Source organism: Trachypithecus francoisi, unplaced genomic scaffold, assembly GCF_009764315.1.
Source record: "Trachypithecus francoisi isolate TF-2019V2 unplaced genomic scaffold, Tfra_2.0 Lachesis_group0, whole genome shotgun sequence".
Lineage (NCBI taxonomy): Eukaryota > Metazoa > Chordata > Mammalia > Primates > Cercopithecidae > Trachypithecus > Trachypithecus francoisi.
In genome coordinates this window covers 16,117,197-16,127,751 of record NW_022681453.1, presented here as the reverse complement: position 1 = coordinate 16,127,751, position 10,555 = coordinate 16,117,197, and the positions used below count along the sequence as shown (strand labels likewise).

The 10,555-nt window shown below is 52.2% G+C and overlaps 1 protein-coding gene across 6 annotated transcripts; it reads left to right on the top strand.

The window, feature by feature from the left end:
* The first annotated feature begins 458 nt into the window (after positions 1-458).
* Positions 459-9,776, top strand: CCDC51 (coiled-coil domain containing 51). 6 transcript variants are annotated; one of them, XM_033206248.1, is made up of 4 exons: positions 459-833; positions 6,466-6,785; positions 8,075-8,239; positions 8,780-9,776. In XM_033206248.1, exons 2-4 carry the CDS (start codon positions 6,474-6,476, stop codon positions 9,536-9,538), a joined length of 1,236 nt encoding a protein of 411 aa, XP_033062139.1. In that variant the 5' UTR covers positions 459-833; positions 6,466-6,473; the 3' UTR covers positions 9,539-9,776. The 6 variants fall into 6 exon arrangements, with proteins under 6 accessions (XP_033062139.1, XP_033062158.1, XP_033062150.1 ...); XM_033206267.1 differs by having other exon boundaries at positions 766-944; positions 6,592-6,785; XM_033206259.1 differs by having other exon boundaries at positions 766-944; positions 6,587-6,785.
* The last annotated feature ends 779 nt before the right edge of the window (positions 9,777-10,555 follow it).

Genomic DNA, 10,555 nt, shown 5'->3' with positions numbered 1-10,555 from the left:
AATCTGCGTCTGAGGTAAATACATTTCAATGTTTCCGTTTCTGCAGCTCTTCCCTAAGGAATGGAAGCCCAGACTGCCTGGGAGGCAGGAGACTTCGTTTCCAGCTCCCGGCCCTTACTGCTGCTGCAAATCCGAGAATGGCTAAAGACCATCCGCTACAGCGGACGTCGGAAAACGAGACCTCGCAGTTCAGGAGGCAGGAAAAAGGCATGTCCGCGCCCTCATCCCAACGGACGCTCATAGCGTTTGGCCAGCTTGAGCTACATTCAGCCCCCACTTACCCAAGGGCCCCTTCCCTGCGGCCTTCGCTTTTAGCTCCTCGAGTTTCTTCTGCTCCTCTTTTTGTTTCTGCTTGAAAGCCTTATCTTCCTGGGGAGAGGCAGAGCGGGTTCAACTCAGGCCTGTCTCCCAGGCCCTCCGCACCCGCCCGTGCCTCCGCGCCCGCCCTCACCTCGTCCATCTCCTTGGCCTGCTTCTTAGGCTGTTTCAGTGGCTTCTTCTTGCCACCTGTGGGCGACACGAGCACGTTCGGCCTGCCCCTGCCGCCCGGTCCCTGCCCCACCGTCCCCGCAGTCCTCGCAGTCCTCACAGTCCTCACCGTCCCGCAACACTTACCTTCGCGGCCGGACATGGCGCCTGCCGCCCCTTCCCCAGACCCTGCCACCGGAAACGGCGCATCTTCCCCCACCCTCTGTCGTAGACAACGAGGCGGCCCCCCTGATTGGCTCCTAGTCAGGAAGTTGAACTCTCGCTACCGGATGCGGCACTCCAGGGGCGGGGACTAACAGGTCAGAGGTCAACTGAGTGGCAGACGCTAGGTCGGGCCGCGCCAGGTACGAGGAGCTAGGGTCGTCCTGCCAGGGTAGAATCCGGAACCGTAGGAGGGGTACTTAATCGGAAGGCCCCCCCCAGGCCTGTGGCCGTGCGCGGGAAGAGCACTTCAGGTACACAGCAGGGCATGTGCTTGTGCAAAGGCCTTGAAGCTCGGCGCGTTCCTGGAACCGAGGAAAGCACAGCTTGGGTGGAGGTAGATTAGGCTGGGAGATGGCAGAAGTGGGCGGGAGTTATATCAGATGGTCCTATAGCTTTGAAAACCCCCGTAAGGAGTTTGTTTTATAATATAGTCAGGGGTGCAACAGTTTGCGAATTCTGTTTATTCGTCTATGAAAATGGTCTAAAAAATTTATTTTGGTGATGGCCATACAACTCTGTGAATATGCTAAAACCACTGAATTGTACACATTGAGTGAATTATATAGTATGCAAGTTATTGTGTGAATTATATGGTATGCAAGTTATATATCAATAAAGCCTTTTTTTTCCCCCGAGATGGAGCCTTGCTCTTGTCGCCCAGGCTGGAGTGCAATGGCACGATCTTGGCTCCCTTCAACCTCTGCTTCCTGGGTTCAAGCGATTCTCCTGTCTCAGCCTCCCCAGTAGCTGGGATTACAGGTGCCTGCCACCATGCCTGGAAAATTTTTGTGTTTTTAGTAGAGACTGGGTTTCGCCTCCCCAGTAGCTGGGATTACAGGTGCCCGCCACCATGCCTGGAAAATTTTTGTATTTGTAGTAGAGATGGGGTTTCGCCATGTTGGCCAGGCTGGTCTCGAACTCCTGACCTCATGATCCTCCCGCCTCGGCCTCACAAAGTGTTGGGATTACAGGCGTGAGCCAAAGCTTTGGCGCCCAGCCAAAGCTCTTAATTTTTAAAATAACAGTGCTGAGTGCTGGGATGCTACAGTGTCCAAAGATTAGGCAGATGAATATACATTTTTTGCTGGGTATGTACTATATGTAGGTACCAAGCTGAAATTCTAGTGAGTGAGACAGACTATAACCAAAGCAAATAAATGAGATACATATTGCAGGTCATGTGATAGGTGCATGGAAAAAAATAAAGCGTAGAAAGTGGGTCAGGAGTGCTAGGGTGGGAGTAGGATCGCCATATCTGATAGGGTGTGTGTAGACCTTCCAAGGGGCTACTAGTTGAGCAGGACTTGAAGAAGGTGAGGGAGCAAGCAGCACTGATAGCAGCTGTCATGAAGGCCCTGAGCTGGGGACAACCTGGTGCACTCCAGCAACTTCAAGAAGATCCATGTGCTTGGAGTGGAGTGAGGAAAGGGAGACTAGTGGGAGATGAGGTCAGAGGAATGAGAGCCAGTCGGTAGGTTCCCTGTAGGCCATGGAAAAGACAGGCTTTTACCTTGAGAGAAGTGGGGAACCATTGTAGGGGTTGAGCAGAGAGACATGGTCCCACCTGTGTTTGGAAAGGAACATTGACTCTGCTGACAATAAATTGCAGTGACTGGAATAGAAGCAGGGTGATGTCTGTCAGGAGGCTCTTGGGATAATCCAGGCTAGAGATGTGATGTGGGTCATTGGGCCCATTTGGTACCAGTGGCAGAGGTGAGAAGAGGAGGGATCCTGGATTTGGAAAGCCAGTGGCATTTGCTGATAGATGGATGTGAGGTGGGAGAGAAATGAGGAATCGGGGGTGATGCGAGGTTGTTGGTCTGAATACTTGAACTTGGTATTGCTGTCATCCATGTTGGAGAAGGATATGGGAAAAACAGGTTTGGGAGGGGAAGATGAGATCTCCATTAGATTTTCAGGCAGACGGGCCGGGCATGGTGGCTCATGCCTGTAATCCCAGCACTTTGGGAGGCTGAGGTGGGTGGATCACGAGGTCAGGGATTCGAGACCAGCCTGACCAACATGGTGAAACCCCGTCTCTACTAAAAATACAAAAATTAGCTGGGCATGGTGGCGGGTGCCTGTAATCCCAGCTACTCAGGAGGCTGAGGCAGGAGAATTGCTTGAACCCAGGAGGCGGAGGTTGCAGTGAGCCGAGATTGTGCCACTGCACTCCAGCCTGGGCGACAGAGCGAGACTCCGTCTCAAAAAAAAAAAAAAAATTTTCTGGCAGAGATACAGGTTGGGAAGTTTGATAAATGAGCCAAGAACCCTGTGGAGAGAGGTATGGGCTGGAGGAGTCAAGAGTAAACAACTTTATTGATGTATGACTTGCATACCATACAATTCATGCAATGTGTGCAATTCAGTGGTTTTATTATATTCACAGAGTTGTATGGCCTTCACCAAAATAAATTTTTTAGACCATTTTCTTTTTTTTTTTTTTTTTTGAGACGGAGTCTTGCTCTGCCACCCAGGCTGGAGTGCAGTGGCCGGATCTCAGCTCACTGCAAGCTCCGCCTCCCGGGTTCACGCCATTCTCCTGCCTCAGCCTCCCGAGTAGCTGGGACTACAGGCGCCCGCCTTGTCGCCCGGCTAGTTTTTTGTATTTTTAAGTAGAGACAGGGTTTCACCGTATTAGCCAGGATGGTCTCGATCTCCTGACCTCGTGATCCGCCCGTCTCGGCCTCCCAAAGTGCTGGGATTACAGGCTTGAGCCACCGCGCCCGGCATAGGCCATTTTCATAGATGATTTTTAAAACCACAGAACTGGATAAGAGAGGAGTCTGAGTGCTGAGCGCTGGGGTGCTGCATATTCCAGAAGTTAGGCAGATGTGTGGGGACTGGAAACCAAGTGAAATGGCATGTCAAGGAGGAGGGGGTGAAGGCCAGATCAGAGGGAGGTGGATGGAATCAGAGAAGAGAAACAGTGAATTCAGGCAGTCTGTCAAGGAGTTTGGTTATAAAGGGAACCAGAGAAATGGGGCAGTTGCTGGTGGGGGTGTCAGATCAATTACTGAGCAGTGTCTCAGGAAGAGAGAGGATTTGGGCCCTGGGGCACAGGTTGGTCTTCCCTAGAAGCATGGGTTTTTTTATCCTGAGGATCAAGAGAGGAGGTGGAAATGGGGCAGTTACTGGTGATTGGGAGTTTGTAGAAGTTCTCTTCCAACTTTTTATTATTTTCTTGGTGGAAAGTGAAGCAAGCAGACTATCAGGCTGGAAGTGAAGATGAGGAACATGATAGAGGCTTGAGGAAGGAGCAGTTGGTAGGAGACAGCCATCTACATAGAGTGGGAGAATGGATCTGAAGGGGCAGGATTCCGAACTTGACTCTCAGGGCCCTCCTTCACCTGTCCAGCTTCTCCATCCATTCATCTCTGCTTTTGCTTTCCAGTTGCACTGACTGCCTTTCAGGTTTTGAGCAACCTCAAACACTTTCCACCTTTTCTCTTTGCCAGGAACATTCTTCCCCTTGCTGGTTGGGGGGCCTGTGAAACATCTAAGTGGTGACATCCTGGGGGCTGAGAAATGGGGCCTGGGGTTGGGGGCTGGTGGGGTGGTGGAGAGGCTGAGGGGAAGGACTGGAGTGGAGAAACAACTTGGGAATTATTGCCACATTCCCTTATGAAGTTTCTGTTGTCACCCAGCTTAGGTTCTAGTGAGAGAATAGGCAACACATAAGGAAATGTGTCCATCAGGAGAAAAATAAAGCAGAGAAGGTAGCTGGGGAGGGAGTGGTCAAGGAAGCCTTACTGAGAGGTGATATTTGGGCAAAGATGAAGATGTCAGGGTGAGCTGAGTAGACTTGTGTAGAAAGAGTCATCTAGCTGGAGGAGGTGGCAGGGCACAGAGCAGCACAGTGGCTGGAGCAGAGTATGGCAGTAGAAGGAAGAGGATGAGGGCTGAGAGGTCTCAGGGCTTCTTGGCCACCACCAGGTGAAATGGGAGCTTTTGGGGGATTTTGATCAGAGGAATGTAATCTGATTTTTGTGTTACAGAGCCTTGGGCTGCCATGTGCAGAACGTGGGGGTGGGGGAGGGGAGGGAAGAAAGCGAAGATTGCACAAGAGACAGTAGAGTAGTTGTCATCTCTGCCAGGAATGGGTGACCTTCCTGGGGTCTAAAAGTGGGCAGCTAATAGAGGCGGTGCTGGGAAAGGAGGCTGAGAAGGTTGGAGGAAGCCAAGAGGGGCAGTGATGTTGGGAAGAGAGGGTGTTGAAAAGTGGTGCCAGCCCTGGTGGACACTGCATGCTTTGTTTGATGAAGAATACACCTGCAGGGGTGTTATAGAGTCCCAGCCTGTGTGTCGTGGGTGCTGGCCTTGAGGCCTGGGAGTCTGACTGGGCTCTGGGGCTTGGATGGTATGCACCCTTATGGCCATGGAACCCAGCCTTATGAAGGGGGCCCAGGGGTTTGGATGTGGCACGAGCTTGGGACCACTGTCACAGTGATGTTCCCTTCTGCGGCTCTCAGCTCAGGCCCACTTTGCCCAGAAGACATGTTTCTACCCTACCAGCTGTGTTTTCAAAGCCCCTGAGCTTCTCCAAAGACAGCTCTTAGCACAGCATGATGGAGAGGAGGGTAGAGTGCTGTGGGGGGCCCCTGTCTCACATTACCTTCCATCAGGAATCCCCTTTCTATTCTGTATCTGGAGCTCCTTCAATTTCTTCCTGTCTGCAGCTCCCTCTGCTTTTCTCTCTCTGGCTTGGTCTGTTGGCCACCAGGTGTCGCTCTCACAGCCAGGATCAGTGCTTAGGGACTTCGAGGTGTGGTTTGGCCAGAGGAGGGTGCTGTTGACTCAGCTTTTTCTGAGAAAATGGGTCACCTGGCCACCTCTTTGCGGTCCTCAGAATCACTGGCACTCTTGGGCTCAGGTGAGGCCTGATTGTGGATAACGGGAGACTCCTTGCTGTTCAGGTAATGAGAAGCAGGCCCAAATACCAAAGCAAGATGGAAGAGGGAAAGATGAGAGAAACCTAACCCGTTGAGCAATGGCAGGTTGGAGAGGAAAGAGAAAGCTTATGGAAGTCAAGAAGTGTGAGACTGAGAGTTGGTGGCCTGGAAAGTCTGGGGGCGAAGACGGATGGCGTGAACCTAAGAAAAGTCCTCTGTGGCAAAAACAGTTTTGTTTTGTTTTGCCCTTGGAATTGTCTTAGAGGAGAGCTGAGAGTTTTCTGTCTTGGGTCACAAATGGCCTGTGTCCTTAGGCCCTTGCACAGAATTGAAACTCTGCTTCCCTTGTGCTGAGGCAGTCCTTAGAGAGTCTGGGAAGTTGGTTTTGAGGCTATTTGACAGAAATGATCCTGGATCTTAGTCTTCCTGAATTTCCCTGAGTTCTACAACATTGCAGGGAGTATTTATGCATCTTTGTGGGGCTTTGTCGCATGTATACAACTCTGGTTTCAAAACTGTCTTTGATATCAGAAACCTGGACATCAGGATTCTCATTCAAGTCATAGCAGAGAGACTTGGGGGATGTAGGGAAGTGGGTAGCAGGGAAAGGTCCGCTTTGTGTGGCATGGTGGCAGGCACTGGAAGGAATGGTATCCTAGAGGCTCTTCCCCAACTGCGTTCCATTGCCCAAGAGCACCCAGGGAGAGCCTGACCATCCTCTTGCCACAGGGGCTGCAGTCTCTGGGCCCAACAGGGTGGTGCTCAGTTTAGATGATTTTAGTGAGGATTAGTCTGTTCAGAACTGTCCCTAGGCCTCAGAACGGACTTATGTCCAGCCTTTCTCAGCTGTGAGTTGACCTGTCTGGCGTCCCCCTCACAGATCTCCTGATGGCGGGGCGCAGCCCTGGGTTTGCCATGCAGCACATCGTGGGTGTGCCCCGCATACTGGTCCGGAGGGGCCTCCTTGGAAGGGACCTCTTTATGACCAGGACTCTCTGCAGCCCAGGCCCAAGCCAACCCGGAGAGAAAAGACCTGAGGAAGTGGCCCTTGGGCTGCATCACCGCCTCCCAGCACTGGGAAGAGCCCTGGGGCACAGCATTCAGCAACGAGCGACCTCCACAGCCAAGACTTGGTGGGACAGATATGAAGAGTTTGTTGGACTCAGTGAGGTTCAAGAGGCCCAGGGAAAGGTGACAGAGGTGAGGAGGGGAGCTGGGGTGGCTGGCCCTGCCCTCTGACGTGGGAAATGTGCCACACCAGTCACGTGGTGCTAGGTAGCCACATCCAGACTTGTGTTTGGCCTCATTTCTCATGTGGAAACCTGGGCTTGATGCTTCTGGGGTGAAGGTCTCCATGTAACTGTGCCACCTACTTTCTCTAAAAACAGTTACTGTGGCCGGGCGCGGTGGCTCAAGCCTGTAATCCCAGCACTTTGGGAGGCCGAGACGGGCGAATCACGAGGTCAGGAGTTCGAGACCATCCTGGCTAACACGGTGAAACCCCGTCTCTACTAAAAAAAATACAAAAAGCTAGCCGGGCGAGGTGGCTGACGCCTGTAGTCCCAGCTACTTGGGAGGCTGAGGCAGGAGAATGGCGTAAACCCGGGAGGCGGAGTTTGCAGTGAGCTGAGATCCGGCCACTGCACTCCAGGCCGGGCGACAGAGCGAGACTCCGTCTCAAAAAAAAAAAAAAACAAAAAAAACAAAAAAAAAACAGTTACTGTGTACTAATAAGTCCCTGGCCACTAACATCCACTCTGTGAGGCCAGCAAATACTTCCTTTGTGGACTGTTTGGGGATTGATGGTGAAAGTTACCTGGGGCTTGCTGCAGTACTGTTACTGTGTGTAATTACAACATCTTTTGCGAAGGTAGAGGGCACTGGGAAATGTCACACTGTGAGGTGGAAAGAGCGGGTTGTGGTTGTCAAGTCCTTTGTGGTGAGAGAAAAGCATTCTGTCATCTCTGTTCCCTCCTGCTTAGGCATGGAGTAGTGTAACAAGGTGGGAAGAACCGGGGGGTTCAGCGGGGGATTTGAGACAAACAGTGCCATTTCTTCCCTTGGAGATGTTGAGCTTGGCTGAGCTGGTGTTTCCAGGTCTATAAACTGGAGGCTGCAGCAGTGCCTTTCATGGTATTGTTATGAGGCATAAATAAGGCAACACACGGGAAACAGCCTACCAACACAAGCCTACCAACACAGGTTTGATGGACACAAATTGTGTGCATTGTTAGCTGTTTTCAAGTTTTTTCAGGGGCATGTTATTTCTGCTTGAATGGCTAAATCTCGTGATTCTGATGGGTGTCGCCCAAGGCTGCACTTTGAACACCACTGGGTGAGCCAGGATTAGTGTCTAAGGAATTCTGTTTCCACCCTTTGCAGCTCACACCCCAGTGACCTCTTCTTAGCCACAGCCTCGCTGGGAATGCAGCTGAGCCTGTGTGGGTGTGGAGAGAAGGTGCAGATGGCCTCCGGTTTTCTCTTTGCAGGCTGAGAAAGTGTTCATGGTGGCTCGAGGGCTTGTCCGAGAGGCTCGAGAGGACTTGGAAGTTCACCAGGCCAAGCTGAAGGAGGTGAGGGACCGCTTGGACCGTGTCTCCAGGGAGGACAGTCAGTACTTGGAACTGGCTACTCTCGAGCACAGGATGCTGCAGGTAGGCACCTCAGGAGGCAATGCTTTCACACCTGGACAGTGACCCTAGCCTGGCAGATCATGGAGGGGCCAGGTGGGAACCCTGACTGGTCTTTAACCAGAGGCCTGGTACAGTAGTGAACCAGAAGCTCCTATGGAGGGACAGAACCCCAAGCTTCCAGAGCCTATCCATCTACTTTCTTCTGGAGTACAGGGGCCAACTGTTCAGAGCAGTATAGCCTGGGACCCAGAATGCTGAGGAAGGAGAACCATGGAGGGGCTGGCCCAGGAAGTGCTGGACACCTCCCTTCGTGTAGACATAAGTACACCTCTGGTCAAACCCAGGACTGCTCAGGTGGGACGGTCATGCAACTCACTTTGCTCACTCCCAATTCCTTTGCCCCTCTGACCCAGCCGGGTTTGTGCTACCTTCATTCATTCAGCAGGGGTCTATGGAACATGTGCTCTGCCAGGCACAAGGTAGTGAGCCATCTGCTGGTGGCTATAGCTGCAGGGCCACCTTGTCCCCATGTAACCCAGTAACATGGCTTTGCTTCTGCAGGAGGAGAAGAGACTTCGCACAGCCTATCTGCGTGCAGAAGACTCTGAGCGCGAGAAATTCTCCCTCTTCTCTGCGGCTGTGCGGGAAAGTCATGAGAAGGAGCGCACAAGGGCCGAGAGGACCAAGAACTGGTCCCTCATTGGCTCAGTCCTGGGGGCCCTGATTGGTGTGGCTGGCTCCACCTATGTGAACCGCGTCCGGCTACAGGAGCTGAAGGCCTTACTCCTGGAGGCACAGAAGGGGCCTGTGAGTCTCCAGGAGGCCATTCGAGAACAGGCGTCTAGCTACTCCCTCCAGCAGAGGGACCTCCACAATCTCATGGTGGACTTGAGAGGCCTGGTACATGCTGCTGGGCCAGGGCAGGGCTCTGGGCCACAGGCAGGTACTCCCCCTACCAGAGACAGAGATGTAGACGTCCTTTCAGCTGCTTTGAAAGAGCAACTCAGTCATTCCAGGCAAGTCCATTCATGTCTAGAAGGCTTACGAGAGCAGCTTGATGGCCTAGAAAAGACTTGTAGCCAAATGGCTGGGGTGGTTCAGCTTGTAAAGGCTGCAGCACACCCAGGCCTGGCGGAACAAGCAGACGGGGCTATGCCCAGCTCCTTGCTAGAGCAGGGGAGTATGATCTTGGCACTGTCGGACACGGAGCAGAGACTAGAAGCCCAAGTCAACAGGAACACCATCTACAGCACCCTGGTCACCTGTGTGACATTTGTGGCCACACTACCTGTGCTCTACATGCTATTCAGAGCCAGCTAACCCCTGGCCCCTCCTCCAGAGGGTCTGAGGCAATAGCTGTAAATGTGGATTTAGTTAGAGAATTGTAGCAATGAAGTGAGCCTTTGGGGACGTGTATAACCTCAATCTGAAGGAGCAGCATCTGTGTGACTCACCAGCAGGCACACTTCACTTTGCAGACAAGGTTCATTTGCATTAATTATCAAAACTTTGTGCTAATGTCCAATTAAAATATCCTGAGTTTTATTATTTAAAACAATCAGACTGAGTTTTTTTCATTGAGAATCAAGATCCAAGACTTGAAGGTTGGGCGTGGAGTTGGGGTAGTCACCCCCTTTAGTTCCTCTCTCATCTCTCTGTCCTCTTTTCTGAACTGTTATGGATGTACTCCTGAGGCCTACATTTTCATTTTGGATTTCCTGGCCTGCCCTCCACTTACCTGACTGTCCGATGTCAGATGGCCTGGGAGTTCCAGCGAGTGGAACCTAGCCAGCTGCCTACTCATTGGTGACCATGGTTACTTCCCATCTCCTGGATCACTTTCTCTACCATGTCGGGAGAACTTCCTGGTTCTAGTACTGGAGGAGTGATCAGAGGAAAGTAGGGAAGAGAGATTGGGGGAATGGTTGATAAATGTTGCTGGGGACATAAGTATAGGAATTGGTGGCCAATCTGGATCCCTGGTACAGAGAGTGCTTTGGGCAGGACTGGTGTGCCACTGGGGCTGGGTGCACCTCCACACAGCCCGGGGAAATCTTCCACAGGCATAGGCAGAGCTCAGGACACCAGGAGTGTGCATGGAGAGGCAGTGATAGGGAAGAGGGGGTCTCCCACGGGTGGGAGGTGCAGTGGGGGCATGTGTATGATCTCTTTTCAGAGGGGAACAGTGACCCATCACCTCCTGGACTAAATGGCCATGGGTGGCCTTGTGTGCCCTGAATAAACAGGAGCTTTGGGCTGGTATTCAGTCCTGGTGTTGGAGTATTGGAAGTCAGGCACATTCCAGAGAACCCACTCCCCTTTGAGAGCGCAGGGTAG